Source organism: Raphanus sativus, chromosome 4 (genome assembly GCF_000801105.2).
Source record: "Raphanus sativus cultivar WK10039 chromosome 4, ASM80110v3, whole genome shotgun sequence".
NCBI classification, from domain to species: Eukaryota; Viridiplantae; Streptophyta; class Magnoliopsida; order Brassicales; family Brassicaceae; genus Raphanus; species Raphanus sativus.
The window spans coordinates 18,185,601-18,211,917 of record NC_079514.1 but is presented as its reverse complement, the minus strand read 5'-3'; the positions used below and the strand labels follow the sequence as shown (position 1 = coordinate 18,211,917).

Sequence of the window (26,317 nt, the reverse complement as noted above, 5' to 3'; positions counted from 1 at the left end):
GTCAGTCTTTTTGTGACTATGGCTTATATTACTTGAAAATATTGTGTCCTCCAGGTTGGTGCCAAGATCATACAATGGTTGATGATGGGTGTTTTGGTGGTCAGTTTTTAGTTTTGACGACCATAAGGTTTGTTATGGAAAGTGAGCAAGCTAGGTACTCGCAATCTTGCTTGTTATCTGCTAAATAACAAAAAAAAAATAGATGTGTAGGAAGAAGCTAGAGAGATAGGAAAAATGAGGTTTGATAAAGAAATTTGCTGAGAGAGAAACTGATCCCAAGCATGTGATCTCCAGGGTCCAGGCCCCTCGTTGATATCCTCCTTAACCAATAGACATTTTTTAATCTCAAATATCCTCCTTAACTAATTGATGATGTTATGTGTTAAGATGGCACATACCAGCAGGTGTCCAGCAAAAACAGGTTCGTCAGTTTCATCGGAAACAGTCATCTCCACACGACACCTAGAGATCACCAACAATGTTAGTATTATTGCATGCCAAGCACGTGAACAATGATAAACCTCTCGGAAGCTTCTCTGAACACTTTGAGAAAGAGATGTAGCACCATCCTTTTTCTGGCTTGATACGGTCACCTTCCAGTGCAAATAAATTTAATGGACTGCAGGTATAAATTATTGCAATCAGAAACAGAGTTAAGAAAATTGCCGGAAACAAACATATTATAGTTTGAAACTGTACTTGAGGCTGAGCAGTGATGATAAACTGGTTAAGCTCCGCTATTTTCATAGGCTCAACCTTTGCAAAGCCCCTCAACAAAGAATCTGCTGATGTGGTCCCAATATCATTTGTGAAGTAACTGTAGTAGTACTGAGTGTCCCGTAAGAGTGTGTGAGATAAGTCATGTAGCAGTACGTTTGTAGATGTAATCAAGCAGTAATTTTTAAATGCTTGCTTGTAAAAATACTCTCTCCTGCATCAGTCTCCTTGTCATAGTGAGTCTCTGATGTGGCATTCAGAAAAATCGTCCTGGAGATGGGGTGTCAGTCTTTGCCAAAGCATTATGGTGGACATCATTTTACGAAAACATAATCGGGGTTCACAACAGTGTGAAATACCTCCCACAATCTCGGGATTATAGTTTGTTGCAACAAAATTCGTGGATCCACCCTAAAGCTTTCAAGTTTTGTGAAACCACACAACTTGATAGTGGAACACACTCAAGGTGAGAGACGCGTCACTACAAAGAAAAAAATGTGGACCAAAACCTCAATGAGTTTGTCTAAGAAAGTGGTGTTGTCAATTATAAAGGTGTAGAAACCTATATAATAAAGTAATAGATACCTATCTATTTTTATGGTTACCATAACACGGTCTTTGTCTTTTGGAGGATCACTAACAATTCATAGAACTATTAAAAGACATTATAATGTATCAGCTAGTAGGTGTAACAATATATTTGACTCTGTTACCAGTTATCCGTTTAGTACATTTGAAAAGTGGAAGCAAACATAGAATCTTTGAAGGAGCCTCTTTATACTGAACCAAACAGCTCAAGTACAACAAAAACAGCTGTGAAAGTCCGCAACATTCCATTAGGCTCAAATAATCTGAAGCTTAACCATTGCGAACAGGATTTCCGGTAGATTCAGTGGATGTTACTGGGTTGCCTACAATGATTACATGAGTAATGGATCCACCGTTGTTGACATGAGCACCTCTTTAAAGACCTTCAGAAGTATCTCTATATACAGCTCCAGCTCCTGGAATATCACTGCCGGTGTTGTCATCACCTCCCTGTACAGGAGTAAGGGTATACATAAGACAATATTGCGTGGAGTGATTAAAGGTATATAAACAGAGAGATCACCTGCTCTGCAAAATCAGGAAAGGGGAACGCTGGTTGCTATCAAGAATGTGGGATATGGTGAATGACTGAATCTTTTATAAGAAATTAAATCTTCAAAGCTTCTGCTGGAATGTTAAGGCCATCCCCACTATATCTCTGAGGCATCCACTATATCTCTGAGGCATTGTTGGAGAGAAATGTGCATACTCCATTTTCCAACGCCCTATTAGTCAATCACAAATAATCAAAGAGTCCTTCAAGTTTATTAAGCTACACACAAATTAATAACAGAAGCCAATTGATGGATGTTACCATGGCTTTTGACACTCCTGAAGCAGGAACATTGGTCAGCTTGTTCATCTCAGCATCAAAAGCCACTAACAGAGAAGACTCAGATGCATCTGATACTGCCATATACACCCAGTACTTGTCACCAAAGAGAGATGACTGGTTAGGTGTTAGGGTTAATCTGGTTGGAACCCGGTTAACATTCACGGTGGCTAACATAATAGTCGCCTGAAACGGAATTGAAAAGTATCATAATCAAGAAACGGCTCAATGAAAATTCGTATAGAACAGCTTGGTAATGTTTACGGTAGGTCATGGGAAAATTGACATCACTATTATCAGAAGTTTAAGAATAGACTACTTCTTTTTAAGATTATACATCTTTAAATCCTTTATTTAAAAAGTGAAGTGTATTTTAAAGATACTTTTTTTACCTTGTTAAAAAAAGAGTGAATTGTACCAAAATCCTAAAAGAAATTACTAATTAGGAGAATACCCAAGACATAAATATGTGGGTTTTGTATTGCAAGTAGAATAGATGAAATTACTAAATGGTCCTTTTGTAGCTTACGCTAAGATTATGAGGCTTTTTGAGCAACTAAAGATAATTGGAGGGGATGGTAATGATTAAACTAGGATATATTCCTTTTCCATTTTACGTGTGGTTTTTTTTTTTTTTTTTTTTTTTTTCATTTTACGTGTGGTTTGCTAATAGAGAGAGTAAGGAACATAACAAGTAAAAAAGTGAAGATTTTTTGGTATTTTCTTTTCTGGCTGAGATTTAAACTCCGGTGGAGATTACTAAAACAATCCGTTTTTCAAATTTAAATTGTTTGGAATCAAATATTACATGTAAGATATACATATTTAGTGAAAGAACGTTAAGAAAAAACAACTTTTAGTGGATGTAAGAAATCTATGATGAAAGCAATGATGGAAGTTGCAGAAGTTTTTCATGGCAGCTAAGAGAAGAAGACAAGTTATTTATTATTTTCCATTCATTAAAAATTATTTTCAAAAAATACAAAATAGTTTCTGTAGAAATTCAAACACTCTAAGAGGGGTTATTGGTTTAAGAATTCTAAAGGAGTTTTAAAATTTTGAGAATCCACTATTATTAGTTTATTAATTTTAAAAGTCTTACTAAAATCCATTGTTATTGGTTTGATGACTTCTAAATTCCACTCAAATCCTTTGTTATTCATAAAGTTTAGTTATTATGGATTTTACTATTGCATTAAATTTTATTGTTATTGGAAGATGGATTCCTTATATTTTTACTCATGAGACTAGACTTTGAAAATATCACCTATACTCATAAGATTTTTGAAATCTGTGAAGTAAGAAAAACATACACATATTGAATATTTATCTACGTAAACACACTACACCAAACTCAATAATGGTGAAGCAACCAAACTCACATGATCTGTAATTCATTATATTTTTTATAGTTTTATATTTGACAAAACAACTGTTTGATTTAATAATGGTGAAGAAATATAACTCATACGATAACTAGAATAGTGTTTCGAGAAAATCACAAAAGTCAAAGAAAATAAGACTGATTATTATCACAAGAAAACCAATAAGAATAGGAACTCACCAAACATAAGGAAAATGAGAAATGTGTATCATTGTATCAATTGATGTTTACATATATATGGTTTTTTCGAGATTTTATTTTTGGAAAAGTTCTAGAGAATTGTATATATTGCCTTATAACTAGAAATATTTTGAAAAAATATATTATGCAAATCCATGATAATTAATAAAATCTGTTGAAATCAATACAAAGTATTTGATAGAAATTTATTAACTCTACTTAACTTCTAAAAATCTGTCAACTTTTAAAATCACTAAACTCCTTCCAAATTCTGATTCCAATAACCCTCCTAAATAATGATTTAACAAGTTAGCTTTCCGCCGGACTACTATGATACACAGCTGGTATTTACGTAATATTGATAAACATGTCCTTGAAATCGAACTAAAAATTAGAACTAATTCCAGATATATTTTACATAAGATATCATGGATATATTAATTGGTATACAATATTATATATATATATATATATATATATATATTATATATATATATATATATTAGACGTCTACCAATGAATTTACAAATCTAAACTGAAAATAAACTGGTATAAGTTAGTTGATATACTGGATAAATAAATGATTACATGTTATTAAATATGCTAGCTGTGTAATAATAAATTATTACATGTTACTAAATATGCTAGCCGTGTAATAATAAATTTCAATGGTTAATTTTAAATACATAAAAAGTAACTGTTACAATGTTACAATCTCTCAAAATGTTTCACATTAGATATGGCGGATAAATTAGTTATTATACAACATTATATTATATTATCCGTCGATACTGAATTTAAAAGACTAAACCAAAAAATAAATTGTTATAAATTAATAAATATGCCGGATAAATAATTTTTATATATTATTAAATATGTTAGCCATATAACAATGAAGCTAAAAGTTAATTCAAAATTACATGTAAAAATATATTAAATGTTAATGGTACCAAATATGTTACCGGGTTAACAATGAATCTCGAAATCAATAAAAAATTCGTATAAAGTGTAAATGTTTGATATATTCTACTAGATACGTTAGCAGTTTTTTTCAGAGAAATGTGGAACTTATTTAAGGAATATCCGGCTAGAATATGTGTGTTAATCCACTTGATTTGTTATGAGAGCATCTCCAATATAAAATTCCATTTTTTCCTTCAAAAGGGAGTAAAAGTAAATATATGAAGTAAAAGTGTTTTAACTCTACTCCATTATCCACTCTTTAATAGAGCCATGAACAAACAAAAATAGATTACTCCATAAATGGAGTAAACTTCAAAATGGAGTTGGGTTAGAACATTTGTTACTACATATTCACTTTTACTCAATTTTAGAGTAAAAAATAGAATTGGATTGGAGATGCCCTGAGTCATTAACGCAGAGGTACAAAGATTGATTATAGACTCAAAGTAATATACACGATTTAAGATAGTGCATATAAGACCACGTGCTGAAAATAATTGTCATGGGGTTCATGCAGCTAAGAGAGGAAGCTAGAGCGTTCTTTGAGATATGAGAACGAAGTGAATCATCTATAATAATAATAACAATACTAAAAGGAGAATATGAAGCTCCTTTAGAATGTCCATCTCATTTAATTAAATCAGCCAATAGCATTGGAGGTATATCGCCACGTCAGATTGAGCTTTATGCAAGTGGGCTGCGTTCGTTAAGCCCATTTCTTTTTTTTTGTCGAATGCCCGTTACATCTATCAATCATCTTCTTTCTTACGGAGTTGCAGACCCTAATTTCGCGATCTCGATTGTGAGACTTTACCTCTTCCTCACCTTTGTTTGTTTTCGTCAGATGTTAGATTCCTCCTTAGATTTTTTTTCCCACAACTTATATTTCTACTATATATCTATAGAACCTATTATCGAGCTTTTGTGCATCTTTGTTGGATTTCCAAAAGTTGTATGTTAAAAGTTTCCAAATTTCTCAGTTTTTGTTTGTTCTTTAACAGAGAACTAGGAGAGGTCGAACCGATAGAGAGATGTCAAGTTGCAGATAAGAGAGAGGTCATGTTTGATCACGTCCGATACAGCTAACTGCTGCCTCTTTACCTAAAGCTCGGAGATCCTTCTGTATCCCTCTCCTCGTGTTTCTATCTTTCGCCTTCAACAGCTTCCCATTCAACTCCTTCATCTCCTTCCTGATGTCGTTCGCCAGCGCGCTGTTGTCCCCCTTGAGAACCTGAGCGTCTAAGGCACTGTCCAGCACCTGAGGTAACAAGCAGGAGAAAATCTAGGAATACTCAGCGTTTTAAGCGTAACCCCCTTAGGGGAGGTCAATCACTATTACACATCAATCTGTAAACCTGTTTCTCTTTAGCTCCATCAGTGTCTGCTTCCGTAAAACTCCATCACCTAACATAACTACAAAGGTAAGCTTTTTTTTCCTCTCCTCTGATTATCTGATCAAAAGCATCCTGAGTTTTTTCTCTGTTATGAAAAATGGGTTTGATTGAAAATCAATTTTTTTTTGTGAAATCATCTATGGTTAATCAGGTAGATGGAAGCTTGATCATGGATTTTGAAACTTCTTAAGAGTCTTCTCCGTTGCTTAATACATCCCTGGAAGCGTTTCTGGAGCATTTTTCGTAACATGATAGATGTTCTTCTTGAAAAAAACAAAGGTCACAAATTATTCTTGGAGAATCAAGATTGAAGAACGATTCAGTGCTTCAATTTATCTCATGAGTAAGCTATTTTATCTCAGACTCTGCAAAATGATTTTAAGCGTGTGCTAGAGTTTGCACTTCCTCTTCTTGAAGATTTTATTGTTGATGATGCCATTAAACTCTATATCAGTCCGTTTACATAAGATGCTAAAGGTTTTCGGCTTTATGCTTAAATATAGAAAATTTATGGTACTGTGCTTTATTGCAAATGGTGGTTAGTCCCGCTATGAGCAAGGCAATGGATGGTTAAATCCTCAACTCTGAGTAATGGAGCCCTCTCAGTGAATTGTTCAGGTATTAAGATTTTGCCCAAAACGTTTAAGAAACTTTCAGTTATATTAATGTTGTTCTTTATGTTGCTTTTAGTGCTCCCTTCTTACAGCTTCCTTATTTAAATAAATCTATGGCTAAAATCATTGCAGGTTAGATCATTCTGAGAGTTTCAAGTGATGTACTTGAAAGAACATTCTTAACCACTCATGGAGGTTGCTGGTTTGAAGGAGAGCAATGTTGTAGACATCAAGTAGATATGAGAATCATACCTCTCTGAAAGTAGAAGTCACTTGCAAAACAGAAGGTGAAGGAGTTTTCGAAAAAGCAACTTTACGGCAGTTCAAGCTTTGACCACTCTGAAACGTCTCATCGTCCACCGCTCTCGAAATTATTCTATATAAACACGTTTCATATTTAGCCATGTTCGAGCTAAGTTTGGATCAGATGGAGATGCCACACCAGCTATCAAAAGCTCCTCCGCGTAAGTGTTTTCAAACAGTTCTGTTAGCATCATCAATGAATCTACAGCTCCCCTTATGTATTATATATATATATATATATTATTCGCAAGTCATGTGACTCATCGTATGCTATATATATATATATAGTTATTGGTTTGAGGTTAATGTATCTGATGACGGTGGTGATGACTGATGAGGCAACCTTTGTCATCTTCTACAAAGCTGCAATGAAACCGGTTGGTAGACAAGCGCCATTCGTCTTGAACGAGATCAGAGAGAACAATGATGACACTGCATCTGGAAAAGACAAGTGAGACGCATAGATTTCAAAAGCGGCAGAGAAAGGGTGTCAAACTTCCACGTCATAACTAAGATCCCAGCATTGTCCCATTAATGCGGTAGACAGATTTATGTTTTTGTTTCTGATTTCTACGGTAACTATATCTTAGTCTTCTATTGTCACTATATCTTAGTCGCGCCACCAAGTAAGTTATTTAAAAAAAAAATATGAATTGTCTTCCATTTTTCATTTTTATGATCAAATCTATAAAAACATTTAATAATTAAATAATTCATTTAAATAGATAATTTGTTTTCAATCCAACAGTACATCATTCTCTTAGTAGATAATAATTTAGTGAAAATACATAATATATCTAAAATCTGAGAACTTCGAAAAACAAATAAGTAAAATTTAAATAATTTCACATTTCATCAAACTTGGAAATAAAAACAAGGTAAATTTTACAAAGATATATTTGTAATAAAAAAACAAAATTTAGAAAAAGTAACCAGAAAAATGATGGGAAACAAAACCAAAAACTAATATATAATAGAATATTTAATAATAATTTTGAAAAGAAAAAGTAAAAATATAAATGTAGTAAAATTAAAATTTAGTTAAATTACATAAAATAACTTGACTAAGGTTAAAAACATTTTTGGAATAAGATGAAAAAACTTAATAACAAAATAATAATTAAAACTGCTTGAATACAATAAATTGGCTACTATTTTCCAAAAACAAATCATCAATCAAATATATCATAACATTTGGGTTTTTTATTTAGTGATTATTTTTTGGGGTTTTGTATTTGAAGAGGAGTGATAAGGTTTATAAACTATTATAAATGCTTACTAAACATTTATAAATGATTTAAAATGATTAGTTTAATATCTTTCAACACCAGTTTACGGTATTTATGAAAATGATCATTTAAAAATAAATTTGAAAAGTATATCAAATTTGTGGTAAAATTATAATTTCTCTGATAATGATGTAGTTAAAGTACACATATAATTTAATAATACATACATTTTATGAATACATAGAAAATTTCATAGGAGAAAAAGAGAAAAAAATCTATTTATGATGTTGCTTTTTCAGATTTCGCAAATTTTAACAAGATAAAGAAAATTGAATATATGGAAATTTATTCTTTCATTTGGTCAGGATTGCTCATACTTTAAAAAAAAATTGAATTAGGTAAGGAAAACAATAATGAAATAAAATATAAAAAATAAATAAAAGATAAATAAATTGGATGAATTTTTTTTTTAATTTCTGGCCACTAAACTCACACCATCTAAATTAAAACGAAATTGATAAAATAACATAATAAAATAATAAATAACCAAAATAAATTTTTCAAAAACAATCGAAAACACAAAATTAAAAATGTACAAATAAATATTAAAATAATGATTTTGTTTTATAAAAATGAAATATTGTTTCAATAAACAAAAGATTTAAATAATTTTATCCAAATAAATATGTGAAAAAACAAAAATTTATTTCTTGAATTCTGAAATCTCTTCAGGCACAAATCCAATACTAATATGTACAAACAAGCACAACAATATTAAATAATCGGAGAAGCACAATAAGAGTATAAATAAAGTTATTTCAACTATGGCCTAAAATAAAACAAACAGATCAAAAGATCTAAACTACTAAAATGAAAATATATTCCCTTAAATTTTTTCAACTATGAAAGTTGGTTAACCTTAACAATAAAAAGCTGAATATCATAACATCAAACAATTTTAATCGAAAAATTGATAAAGGTACATAAAAAGAGACAAATAAATGATAAATGAAATAGTAAATTTTCACGCGAAGTACAATTTTATCTATCAGAAAAATTAAATATTTGGTAATTGGTATAGCTTACTGTAACTGCATAAGTATATTTTCGTTATAACTTCTAATGTCTTTTGAACATTGTATAAATTGTGTGTTGTTCATAATTGTTTGCACCATTAAATCATTATAATTTTTCAAAACTTCAAACCGTTACAAAATTAAGCTCATTTACTTTGGTGAGTAAATTATAACAAAGTTGTGGTTCATTTTCAATAATCACATCAAAATAACTTATTTCATCTCACCTACTGATTAGATGGAAAACCTCAAACGAAAATTATATAATTTGGTTATATGTTCCATTACTCAAACCGTTCAATTAAGAGAATACATGGAAACCGTTCTATTGATATACACTCCATAGACTTTACTTTAATTTGTTTTCCTCATTGTCTTACTTGAACCATAAAAAGAAATCATATAATTGAACTTTTGCGATATTAAATTATTGGAAATTTATTTCGAAATTAATTCAAAGATAATATATTATAACACACATATTGTATCTATCATTTTATTTTGTTTTCTCATTTCCACCCAGCAAATTCAAATTTATTAAGGATACACAAAACTATTCCATGAAAAATTAGTATTTCTTTAACGCTTCCAACAAAAATTAGTTAAACTGAACAAATAAAATATATTTTTAACAATTTTTCATCATAAAACAATTAAACAAAAAACATTTTCCGCGCGTAGCGCGGATATCGCATCTAGTATATATAATGAGGGACTTTCCTCTCTTCTTAGAGGGTTCACGTCAGCCTTTTTTAAATGATTGTGGGACCCAAATTATTTCTGGTTTAGTTTTGATCGAGTAGGTTTGAGTTTGGTCTAACTCTTCGTGTTTTGGTTTGATAAATGAAAAAAGAATAGTTTGGTCTGATTCTCTGTGTTTGGTCCGATAAAAAATTAAATCATGTAAACGCTGCGTTTTGTGCTTTAGTCGATTAGGTTTCATAGTTTCCCTTCTTCCACAGTTGAAAAGTCGCCGTCTCCGTTTTTCTCAATCTGCAAAGTTTATCTTCTCATCTCTTTGCATTCCCTGTCGTTCAATGTATTCTTTAAATTCGGAAATAATTGTTCTTAACATTGAATTTTGTAACGATTCCAATTTATAAATAGAAGATGGTTGAGAGTCAGATGAACCTTCGCAACCAGTGTAGATTTTTCAAAAAAAAAATTCTTCTGATGCTGTCAGAAAGATCACTGCGTTAAAGGATTTGCAAGCGAGAGAACAAAACAATTTTCCCGATTTTCTCTTCGAAAGGACAGGGGAAGAATGATGAATCTTCGAAAGGCGGAAGTGAAGCAGAAGCTCGTGAGGCCAGAGCAGCTGCTCGCGAAGAAAGAGCTTGTGAGGAAGAGGCTCGTGAAGCAGAGAATCGTGCAGCAATGGCTCGTGAAGAATGCTTTGTTGATGTTTTATTTTGGATCTATCATGTTTAACTGATCGATGTTTAGCTTATATGGTTTTCATTTTTAGAATACTCATTCTAGCAACAAGAAAATCATGAAACAAACATGAATGTCTCATTACCATACACAGTAACCTACTCGTCATATCCCGCACGAACCTACTCGTCATTGGGTTATTCAAAGAGGTGTATGGCATATAGACGACTGCTTGCTTTTCGTACTACCGTGGACTCCAGAAGGCTCTTTCAAGATCCCGGAGATCTCTACTCTTCCGGTATGGGTAAACTTGAAGAATATTCCTGATTGTTGCTATTCGAGATTAGGGATCAGTCATGTTGCTTCAGGACTTGGAGAACCTATTCTTACACACAAGCCTCGACTTGATCCTACCAGCATGGGTGAAGCAAAGGTTTTAGTTGAGATGGAGTTGGATAGAGATTTTCCGAATCTTATTGCACTTGATGATAAACAAGGTAGTATATTTCTTGTTGGTGTTGAATACACGTGGATCCCATCTATGTGTGAAAGATGTGGTAATCTTGGCCACAAAGCAAAGAGATGCCTTTTACCTTCTATGCCGGCTAACGATCCAGCCTTGCTGCCGCAGACGAAAGATGTTCTTAGTGATATCCCTGTTGTGGATATTGATCTTATTCTACATGAAAGGGATATTTCAGCTTCACCATCATCTACTATGCATCCAAAGGATTCAAAGGCTATTGATAATCTCTTGATTTCTACTCCAGAGTCTTCTACCCGCGTCTTAGAAGAGGTACACCATGTTGCTGCCTCTATAACTTTATCTCCTTCTCATTCACAACAAGTGAAGCCCGTTATTCCGCTTAACTCAGTCCATGCTTTCTCCACATTAGTAGATGCACAATCTACTCCCATTGATTCACAGATTATGGAGAACACTCCATCAAGTATTATCAACAACAAGGTCCTTGAACCCTCTGTTATTGATCCTTTAACCACGACAACTAATCATTGTGCATTTGAGAGTCCCTCTCGTTTTACAGTGTTAGAAGAAGTGGAGGAGGCTGAGATAGAGTCTTCAAACTCGTTCAGCATGACTAGGGGTGGGAGAGAGTCAAAGCCTCCCATCAAATACCAAAACATGGAATGGAAGACAGTACGAGGGAGAGGAAACCGTGGTCGACGAGGCCGCGGATCCTATCAGTAGCTATTGTCTTTCTTATCATTGATGGTTTATCTAGTCTCAACCTTTGTTGTTTCATTGGTTTGAGATTCACTATTACATGAAACTTGTTTCACTTGTTTCATTCCAACTTTTCTAAACTATAAGATCTTCGATCTTATCTTGTAATCGTTTTAAGTTTTATATTGAAAGCCTTAAGTTCAAAAAAAAAAGTGTCTATTGAAGGGAAGGACAAGACTTGGGTTCATCCCCTGGAATGAAGACTTATTCTTGGGTTTACCCCTAGAGTGAACCTAGAGGTTCACCAACCCAATAGGAATCACTCATTTCATAATTGATATTTTTTAAAAACGGAAACAAAATATTATCAAGTTATATTATATTTTTAAAATAAGAAATGTTAAAAATAAATAAAAATAGTAATATATGCAAAAAAAAAATTAAAAACATATTAGTTCCGTCATCAAAACACTAAACCCTAAACTCTAAACTTCAAACTAAAAACATTAAACACTAAATCTTAAAAATACCAAATCCTTAATCCTAAAAAGAGTTTAGAGATTAAGATTAAGGGTTTAGTATTTTTAAGATTTATTGTTTTAGTGTTTAGTGTTTTTGATTTAAAATTTAGGATTATCCAAGTGTTTATGATTTACCAAAGGGTTTAGGGTTTAGAGTTTAGGATTTAGGGTTTAGTATTTCGATGATAGCGTTAAAATATCTAATTTTTTTTGCATATAATAGAGTTTAGGGTTTAGAGTTTAAGATTATTCAAGGGTTTAGCGTATACCCAAGGGTTTAGGGTATACCCAAGGGTTTAGGGTTTATGATTTAGGGTTTAGGGTATATTTTTTTAATGATGTTAAAAATATTTTTTTTAAATCATTTTTTGTAACAACTATTATTTTTATTTGTTTTTATTTTATTTATTTTAAAAACATAATATAACTTGACAATATTTTGTTTCCTTTTTAAAAGATATCAATTGTGAAATGAGTGATTCATATTGGTTGGATGAACCTCTATATTCACTCTAGGGGTGAACCCAAGAATAACTCTGGAATGAACCTTAACATTCACCACTTCATTTATGACCAATCAAAGTGACATGTGAATCACTAACCAACATTTTTTTTCTCTCTAATCATTGGCGATTTCCGGTGATCTAGTTTCGTTTTATATATTTTTCCTCATTTTTCCCTCACCGTTGAGTGGATTCAATTACCGGCTACTAGCTACGGTATCCTTTTTTGGAAATACATTACCAAATTTCCTTTTCTACTCTCTTCTTACCTTACTTGCACCCCAAGAAAATCTCCTTCTCAACACGTCTTTCCTTATTTGAGCTCGAGATTGATATTATCTCCTTGTTAACATGATGTCATTAAAGATCAGTGTTCAACTCCGTTCTCTCCGTCTTGCTACTCTGTCGACGACGATGGCGGACCTTTTGCACCAGAGCCTCAAGTCAATGTCTATTGCCGATGAGGAAGAACCACTGACGCTTCCTGACAGCCCTAGGTTCAGGGTTTTCGATGAAAATTCCACCAGCCTATTGGGTAGGTTGTTAAACCCGGATTGTCCACACATGGGGAGAATGATTGAGTATATGCCGACGGCGTGGCGTGTTGTTGGAAGAGTCAGAGGCATATCTCTCTCGAGAGACCGCTTTCAGTTCATCTTCCAGCGTAAGGAAGACCTCCTTACTGTGCTCAAGGATAGACCTTGGTCCTATAACATTTGGGCTTTAGCTCTTGAACGATGGACGGCAGACCCTCCTCCTTATTTCTTGCATTATATGGAGATCTGGATCAGGATCAAAAACATACCGATGAAGTTCTTCACTGGTGATACTATGCACAGACTGGCGTCTGAAATTGGTCATGTTGAGTTGGTTGCTTATGATCCTAAAGTCTCTCACACAAAGGACTACATCCGTGCTCTGATAACCTTTGATTCGGAGAATCCAGCTAAACCTTCTTGCAAGCTTACAGTGAGCAAGGACAAAACAGTAACAATAGAGTTTGAGTATGAGAGGATCCATAAAAAAATGCCATCATTGTTTCCGTCTTACTCATGAGAAGTTTAGATGCCCAGTTTTGCAGAATGCTCCTAAACAGAACTCTCAGAACGCTACTCCCTCATCTAGTGGTGAGAAATCCCCCTCAGAGATTATCCCAAGCACTGCTATGAAGGTGACTACTGAGGCTCCTCCTGGATTTCCTGTGATGTTCCTTGAACTTCCTCCTGAGGAACGGAAGGCAGCCTTACTCTACATATCTCACTCTGATGCTACTGAGCGTCAAGCAAGGATAATGAGAGTCAGACAGGCTATAGAGGATCAAGGTCAGTCACATGTTGCCACCTTAACGAGATTCACTTCGAATCTTGATAAAGGTAAAGGACATGTGTTCTGTTACCCGGAGTCAGATCAAGATCACTCTCCTCCAGCTTGTCAACGTGCTAGAACAACAGGCTCTTTGCCTTTGTTGGGAGATCAATATGATCAGGAGGGCTACTCTGAAACTGAAGGCTCTGGTATAGCATGCGACTCAGCGCCTAATATCACTACGGGTTTTGAGATTGGTGTGTCTTCACAGACTCCATCTGCCGGTGATAGTAAGGTTGTGAAAGTTGCTCGTCGTAGACCTCCCTCGTGGAAGAGAAAAGCTCAGGCTCTGAAGTCCACCATTCGTATCACCTCTACTTCTGATCAGGCGCTTATCCCTCCCGAGTCTGGTAGTAAGCGAAAGACTGAGTCTGCTCCTATGTCACCGTCCAAGAAAAGTTCAACTCCAACAACCAATTCGGTGGCTTCCGGTTTGAAGCCGCTGCACATCCAATGAGTGTTTGGAGCTGGAACTGTCAATGTGCAGGAAGCACTGAGACAGTTCAGACTATGCGGGAAGTGAGACGAAAACACTTTCCGGATATTATGTTCTTGATGGAAACAAAGAAAAAGTTTCAGTATATGGAGTGGTTACGAAATGAGTTGGGTTACGACAAAATTTTTACAGTTGAGCCTCTGGGTCTAAGTGGAGGTTTGGCTGTTCTCTGGAAGAATAGTTATGATATTGAAATTCTTTCTGGAGATAAACGGATTATTGATTTGAAGGTGCATTGTCGATCAATAGTTTTTTTTCTTACATGTGTTTATGGTGATCCTGTGAGAGCTAGAAGACAGGATGTATGGGATTGGTTGGTGGAGATTGGTATGAGAAGAAATGAAGCTTGGCTGCTCACCGGGGACTTTAACGAGTTAATGTCTAATGACGACAAACTTTGGGGAGCAGTGCGTGAGGAGTCCACATTTTGGGGCTTCCGTAATATGGCACACGACTGCAAAATCAGATAGCTAAGGAGCTCTGGTAATGTTCTGTCTTGGGGAGGCTGGAGAGATGAAGTGTGGGTTCAGTGCCGCCTAGATAGATGCTTTGGGAATGATGAATGGTTCAACCTCTTCCCCAGAGCAAGCGTCGATTATGGAGGCAAGTGGGGATCAAATCACAGACATCTACTGATTGGTTTTGTGCTAGAGTAGAGTTGCGTGAACTGCAGAGAGGGCGTTTCTACTTAGATAACAGAATGTTCAAGAAAGAAGGATTTGATGCAGCTATAGTCAAAGGATGGGGAGATATAGACGCCCAAATAAGTCTTATGGACAGAATCTCTAGTTGCAGGAAATAGATTTCCCGCTGGAAGAAATCTTCTGATCTTAACTCTCGTGAGAAAATTATGAGGCTCAAAGCAGCATATGAGCTTGAGGTTACGAAGCTTAATCCAGTTCGCTCTGTTATGAAAAGGATTAAATGTGAACTCTCTGCTGCCTATATTGAAGAGGAACAGTTTTGGAGGCAAAAGTGTAGAGAAGAATGGTTGAAAGAGGGTGATAGGAACACAAAGTATTTCCACAATGTGGTCAAAGGCCGTAAAGTGCGGAATAAGATCCTTATGCTTCTTGACGAATTGGGTAATGAGCATTTCTCTGAAGGCTCTAAAGGGGAGATAGCAGTAGACTACTTCAGAGAGCTTTTTCTTAGCTCTAACCCTGCTGATATGGAGGCCCTCTTTGCTGGTTTCCCAGCTCGTGTTACAGAGGAGATGAATTCTCTACTTTCGGCTCCAGTTACCTCTGAGGAGATACGCAAAGCTGCCATGAGCGTCAATGGAGGTAGTGCTCCTGGTGAATATGGACTTACCGGTTCTTTCTACCATAAGTATTGGCATGTAGTTGGCCCTGCTCTCACTAAGGAGATATTAACTTTTTCGAGACTGCAGTCATACCGACAGGTTGGAATCACACGCAACTGAGCTTAATCCCGAAGATCTCCAACCCAGTTCGTATGCAGGATATGAGACCGATCAGTTTGTGTGCAGTTCAATATAAAATCATCTCTAAGATCATCTGCAATCGCCTCAAGATGGTTTTGCCAGATTTAGTGTCAGAGACACAAGGAGCTTTTGTTTCGGGTAGGCTTATATCCGATAACATTATTATCGCCCATGAAATGGTCCACTCTCTGCGTACTAATGATAGAGTCGCTGAAGATTTCATGGCGATAAAAACGGATATGTCCAAGGCATATGATTGTGTGGAGTGGTGCTTTTTGGAAACATTACTGGAGAGATTCGGTTTTGACAGAGTCATAGTGCGATGGATCATGGCTTGTGTCAGTACAGTATCCTACTCTGTGCTGTTAAATGGGTCGTCTCATGGCTACATAAAACCAGAGCGTGGGCTCAGACAGGGAGACGCTTTATCTCCTTTCCTATTCATCCTCTGTGCGGAGGCAGTAGTGAACTACTTGAACAACTCTGCGGCCTCTGGTTCTTTACATGGTATCGGCATTGGTTCATCAGGCCCGGAAGTTCATCACTTATTGTTGATATCTTGCATATTTGCATTGTTTTAACCATTCATAAGTGTGCATTTTGATCATCAAAGGCATCATCTAGGCATATCTAGGATGCATTTCATTGCACATGTCCTTATCAGGTGTGTTGGAGATGCAACATGGTGATCATGGAAGGTTTGAGAGGGGTTTTGGAGGCCAGAGTAATGGTTTTGCTCGTCAGCCGATTTTTCTAAGTGTCCCAGCGGCCTTTTGTGTTCACAGCGGCATAATGACACATTGTCATAAAACCGCTGTGATTAGATGATTTTTGCGGACTCCGAATCGGTCTTCTGCAGCGGTTTCGCAAGCCGCGCCACGAACGAGACCTCCACACGGCTAAGTGTCCCAGCGGTTTTTTGACTCCCAGCGGCCTTTTGGCGCGTCATTAAACCGCCGTGACCCTGTTCTATGTTGAATTTACCATTTTGACCCTCTACGATTTACACACTCTAAACCTATGTTTAAGTTATCTTTTTGGCAGCCACCAGGCAGATTATCTTTTGTACTTGGAAAACATCAAACTATTGGAGATCAATCTCTTTTTTGGATCATTGATCCTTTGTTCTTATTTCATTTCTTGTTGATTTCTTTCTCTGTTTATGATCAATCTAAAATCCAATATGGGGTTAAGAATGATCATGGGAATTAGTGAGTAATCACCTTTTGGATTCATGGGTTAGGATGATTAAGGGTGATTAGGCTAGTTCTAGGATGTTTTAGGTATAGATCATACTTGTTCCTTGCTAGTAGAGTGATCTTAATGCATCATTTGAGTAGGCCACTCAAAGGGTGATCTCTAGGCATTTCTCACCCGACAGGTGTTTGATGAAATGCCTGAGTCAACTCTCCTAGGCTTTTAGTGTATTTTGCCAAAGACATTTGTTGTTAAAGATGCAAAGATAGCTAATAGACTTGTTAGTAATGATTGCTTGCATGTTATTCAACCAAAGACATTTGATGTTTGAGACATGTTAGCAAATGAGCACTCATCTAGACATAGAGCTTGCTTAGAATTGTGTCTAGGCTTAAGGTTGATAGTTTGATTTATCATTTGCATTCCTTAGATCGAAACCTGATCACCCAAGGTCTAAATCCCTATACACATGCGTTCTCCTTTCCAATAGCTTAAGAGTAGCATTTTACTGTTTTGCATTAGCTTTAATCATTAGTTTAAAATTCATCAAATCACTGATTAGGCAAATACTTGCATTCTCTCTGATTTTAAATCCCTCAGAACTGGTTCGACAACTTCCTTATACTACATCATTTGTCTTATGAGCCTCAAAACTCCTAACATCAAATTGGCGTCGTTGCCAAATTCTGAGTTTGATTTAAACATTGAGATTTAGTCATTTGCTTGAGACTAAATCATTTTTATTTTTGTAAGTTACTAATTCTCTTCTTCACTCTTTGTGATTTTCAGGTGTATGAACTTGAGGAGCAAGGGTACATCAAACCTTGTTCCAAGAGCCGCAGACATCAGAGCTTTAGAGAGAGAGTGTGCTAGAAAGAGAAGGCAAGAAGAGCAACATGCTCAACTGCAGACACTGGAAGCTGCAATGGAAGAACAACAAAATCCTCAGAACCCCAATGGAGTCAACAATGTTCCACCACAAGGGCTTCAACAGCGACCAGGTCGCCCCATTGGCACTTATGACCGCCCCAACATCCACGGTCCTAGACTGGGAATCCGAGCACCGGCTGTGGCTGCTAACAACTTTGAGATCAAGTCAGGGCTGCTCAACTGCATAGAGAACAACAAGTATCATGGTCTGGTTGTGGATGACCCATTTGATCACTTGGATAAGTTTGACAGCTACTGTGGTATGTCAAAGACTAACGGTGTGTCAGAAGATGCTTTAAAGCTCAAGCTATTCCCCTTCTCTTTGGGGGATAAGGCATGTCAGTGGGAGAAGTCTCTACCAAGTGACTCCATCACTACTTGGGAAGACTGCAAAAAGGCATTCTTGGAGAAGTTCTTCTCTACCTCAAAAACTGCTAAGTTGAGGAATGAGATCTCCAACTTCCAACAGAAGAACTTGAAAGGATTCAGTGAAGCTTGGGAGAGATTCAATGGTTACCAAGCTCAGTGCCCACACCATGGTTTTTCCAAGGAGAGCTTGCTGAGCACATTCTACAGAGGTGCTCTTCCTAAGTACAGAGCCAGACTGGATACAGCTAGCAATGGGTTCTTTTTGGGGAGAACTGAGGAAGAAGCAGAGGCTCTGGTTGACAACATGGTTAAGATTGATGCAGTCTACAGTGGAGACCATGACAGAAGCAGTAGAGGTGCTGACAAGCACACAAGGAATGAGATAAAAGCTCTTCAGGAAAAGATTGAGACACTCATTGCTGATAAGGCCACACAAGCGCATGTGATCTTTGTTGGTAACCCACAACAGGAGATACCTCCTACTGTCAATGAGGTTGAGGGTTTGGAAGGGCAAGAAGAATTGTGTTTCATCAACAGCAATGGTAGCTGGTACAAGAAGGAACCCAACTTTCAGTACAACAACTATCAACGGAAGCCCTATTCAAACAACCAGCAGAGTGGTTATCAGCCTAGAAACAACCAGCAGAGCAATTATCAGCCTCAGCAAAACCCCTCTCCTAGCTCCTCTACCCCTCAAGAGAGCAGCACTGATGCCTTACTGAAACAGATCTTGGAGTCTCAGACTAGAAGTGAGAAACATGTGGGATATGAGCTGAAGAACCTTCATTCCAAGATTGATGAGAGCTACAATGAGCTCAACAACAAATTCTCCCACCTTGCTTCTTCTGTCAAGAATTTGGAGAATCAGTTTGCTTCCATGAGCACCCACCAGAATCGCCAGCCAGGATCTCTACCTGGAAAATCTGATCAAAACCCCAAGGAAGCAAAAGCTGTCACACTCAGGAGTGGTAAGCAGTTACCTCCTAAAACCCTCACCAAGGATGCTGAGAAACAAGGTGAGGAGGTAGCCATCAATCTAGATGATGAAGTGGTCATTGTTGATGAGAAGACAGATGATGAGATCTTGGAGAAGATTGAGAAAGATAAGGGTAAAGGAAAAGTTGGAGAAGAGAAGAAGACAACAAAAGATGGTGAATCTGCTGCTCCAGCCGGTGAGAGCTCTTCTGTCCCTCCTCCCTATAAACCCAAGCTTCCATTCCCTGGTAGATTCAAGAAGCAGCTGCTACAGAAGTACAAGGCTTTGTTTGAGAAGCAGATGAGTGAAGCTCAGGTTACAATGCCCATCATTGATGCTTTCATGCTGATTCCTCAATACAGTAAGTTCTTGAAAGATGTTGTAGCTGCTAAGAAGAAGGAGATGGAGGGCATGATGGTTCTGAGTCATGAGTGTAATGCCATCATTCAGAGGCTTGATGCTCCAGAGAAGCTAGAGGATCCAGGATGCTTCACACTACCTTGTGCTCTTAGACCTATGGTATTTGAAAAATGTCTCTGCGATTTGGGAGCTAGTGTCAGCTTGATGCCTTTGTCTGTGGCAAAGAAGCTTGGCTTCACTCAATACAAGAAGTGTAGACTCTCTCTGGTGTTGGCTGATCGTTCAGTGAAGTACCCTGTGGGTATCCTAGAGAACCTTACTGTGAAGATTGGAGGGTATGAGATACCTACAGATTTTGTGGTGCTTGAAATGGGTGAGAAGGCTCAAGACCCATTGATTCTTGGAAGGCCATTCTTAGCTACAGCAGGAGATATTGTGAATGTGAAAGAAGGCAAGATTGACCTCCATTTGGGTAAGGAGAACACCCTCCACTTTGACATCAAGGAGAAAATGAGGAACCCCACTGTGTTTGGACAAGCCTTCATCATCGAAGAAATGGGCCCTCCTGCTGATGATCACCTTGGTGAGCTACCACCCGAGGAAGATGGGGTGTTAACTCCACTTTCTGCACCTACTCTAGCCTGATCCAAAGGAGGCAAAGTCAAGCTAGAGACTTAAAACAAGCTCACTTGGGAGGAAGTCCCATGAGTATCCTTGTATATATTGCATTAGTATTTACATTTTCATCTTACTGCATAAAACAATGGGAAAATGAAGTTGTGTGCAGGTGTGGAGCAGAAACTCGGACATCAGAGCGAGGTCTCCGCAGCGATGTCACGAGGTCGCTCCAGCTGGGAGCGACCTGCCGCAGCGACCCCCCCACCTCGCTCCCGTCTCAGGTAACTGGAAACTTCCCTTCTCCCAGTTTTTCTTTGCATTTTAGAATTTCATTGGGTACCTCACTCACACAGAGACTGTGTGATTTAAGTGTGGGGGAGGTGCCAAGCATTTGACAATGTTTGTTACGATGATTTTGAGTCCCATGCATCGCATATTACATTCTTATTTGCATAGAAAAACCAAAAAAAAAAAAAATTTGAAAACACACAAAAAAAATCATTTAGTTGCATCATTTGCATCTTTAGGATTGAGTCTAGAAGCATATTGGTTGCATTCATGCATTAGGGGGATATCAATCTTGTAAAGAGCTCATGCTAAGTTCTGAATTTGATGACCTTTGTAATCATGACAAGTAGCTTGAACATCCTTTGGAAAGCTTGTAAACTTCACGCCTTGAATGCTCCTCTTGAAACTCATTTGATTGTTGATACTCTCTATTTGAAGCAAGCTCCTGTTTTAATGTCTCTTGCATATGGTCCCTTGTGTACTAAGTCATGGATACACACACTTGAGTTGTCCCATCCTTTTTACCAATCTTCTTGACAAACTCAAGTGGTACTCCACTCCCAAAACCCATACCTCCTTTTTAAACCATCATTATTTGTTGAGTGAGGCCTCTTTGGAAAGCTTTACATGTGCATAATGTTGAGAGTATTGGGAACGACAATGCTTAGTCTCCATTCTTGCTAGATTAGTCACTCTATTGTCTAGCTATAGGAAGGGGGTGAGTGTTGTGATTGTGATTTGGGAATATGAAGGGTTTGACTCTTTGTGCTTAAATGATTAGTCTTTGTGGGATAAGTGGAGAAGTATCTAGCTCTTATTGTGAAAAGTCTTAACCCCCAAAAATAAAAGAAAAAAAAAGAAAAAGAAAATAAAAAGGGGGCTAGCAAAATTGTTAGGAGCTGGGATTTATTTAAAATTTGTGAAAATCCCTTATTGATTTCAAAATGAAAGAGTCTGAAGTGAAAAATGTTCTTGTAATCTTTTGGTGAGAGATGTGAGTTGGGTTTGACATTGAGGAATAATTAAATATCTTGTATGTTTGGGAAATGGTAGAACAATAGAGATTGAGCATTGTATGCATGAGTTGATCCCTTTCTTAGATATATTATGTGTAATGTCAAAGCTACTTTGTTTTGAGAGTAAACCACCTTAAAAGATCATTTTGAACCTCTGATTTCACTTGCATTAAAGCCTTTGTCTTACCAAACCAAATGACTTGGACCAGTTGACCATGTGTGAGATGTCTATAGAGTTGCTTCATGAATGTTAGAGAGAACTGGATTTGTGGTTTGTGAAGGCATGATTTATGAGTATAGAGATCAAAGGAGCTGTGATAGGTCTAGAGAAGTTAGAGATGGAAGAAATCTTTGTTCTTGCTATTTGGTATGATTATGCAAGGTTGTTAGGTTGAGAATTAAGAAGAGCTTCTGTTGATTATGAGTCCCCTCTTTCAAACCTCTTCTCCTGTGTCTTTGAAAGTTTACTTGCGGACAAGTAAAGGACTAGTGTGGGGGAGTTGATATCTTGCATTTTTGCATTGTTTTAACCATTCATTAGTGTGCATTTTGATCATCAAAGGCATCATCTAGGCATCATCTAGGATGCATTTCACTGCACATGTCCTTATCAGGTGTTGGAGATGCAACATGGTGATCATGGAAGGTTTGAGAGGGGTTTTGGAGGCAAGAGTAATGGTTTTGCTCGTCAGCCAATTTTTCTAAGTGTCCCAGCGGCCTTTTGTGTTCACAGCGGCATAATGACACATTGTCATAAAACCGCTGTGATTGGATGATTTTTGCAGACTCTGAATCGGTCTTCTGCAGCGGTTTCGCAAGCCGCACCACGAACGAGACCTCCACACGGCTAAGTGTCCCAGCGGTTTTTTGACTCCCAGCGGCCTTTTGGCGCGTCATTAAACCGTTGTGACCCTGTTCTATGTTGAATTTACCATTTTGCCCCTCTACAATTTACACACTCTAAACCTATGTTTAAGTTATCTTTTTGGCAGCCACCAGGCAGATTATCTTTTGTACTTGGAAAACATCAAACTATTGGAGATCAATCTCTTTTTTGAATCATTGATCCTTTGTTCTTATTTCATTTCTTGTTGATTTCTTTCTCTGTTTATGATCAATCTGAAATCCAATATGGGTTTAAGAATGATCATGGGGATTAGTGAGTAATCACCTTTTGGATTCATGGGTTAGGGTGATTAAAGGTGATTAGGCTAGTTCTAGGATGTTTTAGGTATAGATCATACTTGTTCCTTGCTAGTAGAGTGATCTTAATGCATCATTTGAGTAGGCCACTCAAAGGGTGATCTCTAGGCATTTCTCACCCGACAGGTGTTTGATGAAATGCATGAGTCAACTCTCCTAGGCTTTTAGTGTACTTTGCCAAAGACATTTGTTGTTAAAGATGCTAAGATAGCTAATAGACTTGTTAGTAATGATTGCTTGCATGTTATTCAACCAAAGACATTTGATGTTTGAGACATGTTAGCAAATGAGCATTCATCTAGACATAGAGCTTGCTTAGAATTGTGTCTAGGCTTAAGGTTGATAGTTTGATTTATCATTTGCATTCCTTAGATCGAAACCTGATCACCCAAGGTCTAAATCCCTATACCCATGAGTTCTCCTTTCCAATAGCTTAAGAGTAGCATTTTACTGTTTTGCATTAGCTTTAATCATTAGTTTAAAATTCATCAAATCACTGGTTACACTTAGATTAGGAAAATACTTGCATTCTCTCTGATTTTAAATCCCTCAGAACTGGTTCGACAACTTCCCTATACTACATCATTTGTCTTAGGAGCCTCAAAACTCCTAACATCAATTGTTCGCTGACGACAGCCTGTTGATGTGCAGAGCCTCTCCATCTGAAGCTAATGAGATCATGTCGTGTCTGAAGCTGTATGGTGAGGCGTCGGGACAGAGACTTAACCTTGATAAATCTTCTATTATCTTTGGTTCTAAAGTCCCTCCGGACATAAAGGTGGAGCTTAAAGCTATCTTAGGAATCGAGAAGGATGGAGGTGAAGGTACCTATCTCGGTCTCCCAGAGTGCTTTAGTGGTTCAAAGAGAAAGCTCCTAAGCTTTTTGAAAGAGAAGCTACAAGGACGTTTGAATGGTTGGTTCTCTAAGTCTCTCTCTCAAGGGGGAAAAGAGATCCTACTAAAGTCTATCTGCTTAGCTCTCCCTATATATGCAATGTCATGTTTCCGTCTTCCTAAAGATACATGCGCTAATCTGAGAAGTGCTATGATAGAGTTCTGGTGGAGCAGTGGTACCAATCGGAAAAAGATCGCATGGGTAGCTTGGCAGAAGTTATGCAGGTCTAAAGATAAGGGAGGTTTGGGTTTTAAGGATCTTGAGAAGTTTAATCAATCCTTATTAGCTAAACAAGCTGCTAGGATTATGGAAAATCCAAACTCGCTTGTTGCCCAAGTCCTAAAGCAACGCTACTTCCGAAACAACACCTTCATGGAGAGTTCTATAGGATCTAGACCGTCGTTTGCTTGGAGAAGTCTGCTTCATGGCAGAGCGCTCTTGCAACAGGGTTTAGTGACTAGGATTGGTAATGGCTCCTCCACGAACGTATGGTGGGATAAATGGATTATAGACTCTGTTCCTCGAAATCCAGACTATAAACCAGATTCTGTGGTTGATCTTACTCTGAGAGTCGAGGACTTAGTGGATCACAACAGTGGAGCTTGGAATCAGGACTTAATCAATCAGACTTTCAGCCAAAAGGATGCAGCAATTATTCTTAAGATGCAACTCCGTCTATCCCAACCGGATTGTGTGGTGTGGGGTTTCACTAAGAATGGAGCTTACTCCTCTAAAAGTGGTTATGCTTTGCTTGAAACATTAGAGGAGTTGGAGTCTCCAACATTGCCGTCTACCTCTCTTTTGGAACAACGACTATGAAAATCTATATGGAAAGCAAAAACTTCACCTAAGCTGCGTCATTTTCTCTGGTGAATTCTCTTTGGTGCCTTGGCTGTCAAAGAGAGATTACGCTCGAGGGGCATCAATATTGACGCTACTTGCTCCTCGTGTGGTAGTGGACGAGAAGATATTAATCATGTCCTCTTCCATTGTCGTTTTGCTCAGGAGGTCTGGTCGCTATCATCGGTCCCTATGCCTCCATCAGGATCTTGGTCTAACTCGGTCTTCTTGAACATCTATCATTTGGTGGAATGTAGCAAGAAGAAATCACTATCCCCGAATGCAGGGCTAGTTTTTCCCTGGCTACTGTGGCATATATGGAAAGCTAGGAACCTCTTTTGCTTTGAGTATAAACGCCTGGACCATGTCAATGTGTTGGATAAAGCCATTATGGAAGCTGAGGTTTGGAGAGAGATTCAGGACCCCCACCGCTCTGATGCAGTCCCAACTCGTGACCATAACTCTAGCGCGTTTGGTTGGTCTAAACCCCCAGTTGGTTGGACCAAATGCAATGTTGCTTCTTCGCGGTCAAGCAGTTCAGTTAATAGTGGTGGTGCTTGGGTTGTACGTAACAGTGAAGACAAGACACTTCTGCATAGTAGAAGATCCTTCTCAAATGTGGTTAACCCACTTTTTGCAGACCTCTGCTCCATGAGGTGGGTCATTGAATCTATGCGTAGCCATCAACTCGATAGGATCATCATTGAGACGTCATCTTCCACCCTCAGAGATGCTTTCCTCCAACTGTCTCCTCACTCCTCTACCAGTCCCCTGATAGCAAATATCCTCTATCTTCTTGAAGGATTTGCAGAGTGGAGGGTGGAACATGTGGCTCCGGTGTGTAATAAAGTGGCGTCTTTGTTCGCTGAGAGTGTCACCAAGGATCTACACTTTCAGTCATACATTGCCTCAGGAGGTCCCTCCTGGTTACGAAATCTCTTATGTCTAGAAGAAGGGAGCCCTCATTAAATTTTCTTTCGGCCTAACTTGGTCTTGAAGACAGGTTTTATGCTGCACTGCCTATTGGTGGTTTTTATCTTGCTTTTTCTTTATCTTGTTTCTTTACTCTGTCTTTTTTCTTGTTTCTTTGTTGCTTTGCCTAGACTTCGTTGTATTTTTCTAGAGGCTTGCCTCCGCTTGGGTCCATTGACCCTTGCTCTTGAATGATAAACTTAGTGTTAAAAAAAAAGTGACATGTGAATAATTAAATAAAAAATATTAAATATATTTAAAAATAGTTAAAAAATAATAATGTCAATTCTAAATCTTAAATCTTAATCTATAAATACTAAACATTAATTCCTAAATCCAAACTCTATACCCTAAACTCAAATCTTAAACTCTAAACCAAAATCATATATCCTAAACTCAAATCTTATATCCAAATGCTAGACTCTTAACCCAAACTGTATACTTTAAACTCAAATTCTAAATTCTAAATTTTAAACCC

At 37.3% G+C, this 26,317-nt stretch overlaps 3 protein-coding genes, 1 long non-coding RNA gene and 1 other non-coding gene across 8 annotated transcripts; 4 read left to right on the top strand and 1 right to left on the bottom strand.

Moving 5' to 3' along the window:
* The first annotated feature begins 5,353 nt into the window (after positions 1-5,353).
* On the top strand, positions 5,354-7,720 carry LOC108848570 (uncharacterized). 4 transcript variants are annotated; one of them, XR_001949059.2, is made up of 5 exons: positions 5,354-5,466; positions 5,666-6,085; positions 6,210-6,676; positions 6,805-7,136; positions 7,264-7,720. It is a non-coding gene; the product is annotated as an uncharacterized LOC108848570 (long non-coding RNA). The 4 variants fall into 4 exon arrangements; XR_001949060.2 differs by having other exon boundaries at positions 5,397-5,510; XR_008945385.1 differs by lacking the exon at positions 5,354-5,466 and having other exon boundaries at positions 5,517-6,085; positions 6,210-6,401; positions 6,602-6,676.
* A 2,827-nt stretch (positions 7,721-10,547) lies between these two features.
* LOC108850465 (uncharacterized) lies at positions 10,548-11,867 on the top strand. The gene is made up of 2 exons (XM_018623995.2): positions 10,548-10,684; positions 10,865-11,867. Exons 1-2 carry the CDS (start codon positions 10,548-10,550, stop codon positions 11,865-11,867), a joined length of 1,140 nt encoding a protein of 379 aa, XP_018479497.2.
* A 1,354-nt stretch (positions 11,868-13,221) lies between these two features.
* On the top strand, positions 13,222-14,689 carry LOC130511149 (uncharacterized). The gene is made up of 2 exons (XM_057008015.1): positions 13,222-13,854; positions 13,949-14,689. Exons 1-2 carry the CDS (start codon positions 13,222-13,224, stop codon positions 14,687-14,689), a joined length of 1,374 nt encoding a protein of 457 aa, XP_056863995.1.
* A 4,049-nt stretch (positions 14,690-18,738) lies between these two features.
* LOC130512113 (small nucleolar RNA R71) lies at positions 18,739-18,845 on the bottom strand. Its single transcript, XR_008945674.1, has one exon. It is a non-coding gene; the product is annotated as a small nucleolar RNA R71 (small nucleolar RNA).
* Positions 18,846-25,059: 6,214 nt separating this feature from the next.
* On the top strand, positions 25,060-25,836 carry LOC108850462 (uncharacterized). Its single transcript, XM_018623993.2, has one exon. The coding sequence runs from the start codon at positions 25,060-25,062 to the stop codon at positions 25,834-25,836; it is 777 nt and encodes a 258-aa protein (XP_018479495.2).
* Positions 25,837-26,317: the final 481 nt, after the last annotated feature.

Coding starts and splice junctions, on each gene's coding strand:
- LOC130511149 (XM_057008015.1), top strand. CDS start 13,222: ATGTCATTAAAGATCAGTGTTCAACTCCGTTCTCTCCGTCTTGCTACT. Junction 13,855..13,948: donor CAGTGAGCAAGGACAAAACA/GTAACAATAGAG, acceptor CCAGTTTTGCAG/AATGCTCCTAAACAGAACTC.
- LOC108850465 (XM_018623995.2), top strand. CDS start 10,548: ATGAATCTTCGAAAGGCGGAAGTGAAGCAGAAGCTCGTGAGGCCAGAG. Junction 10,685..10,864: donor GTGAAGAATGCTTTGTTGAT/GTTTTATTTTGG, acceptor GGTTATTCAAAG/AGGTGTATGGCATATAGACG.
- LOC108850462 (XM_018623993.2), top strand. CDS start 25,060: ATGCCTCCATCAGGATCTTGGTCTAACTCGGTCTTCTTGAACATCTAT.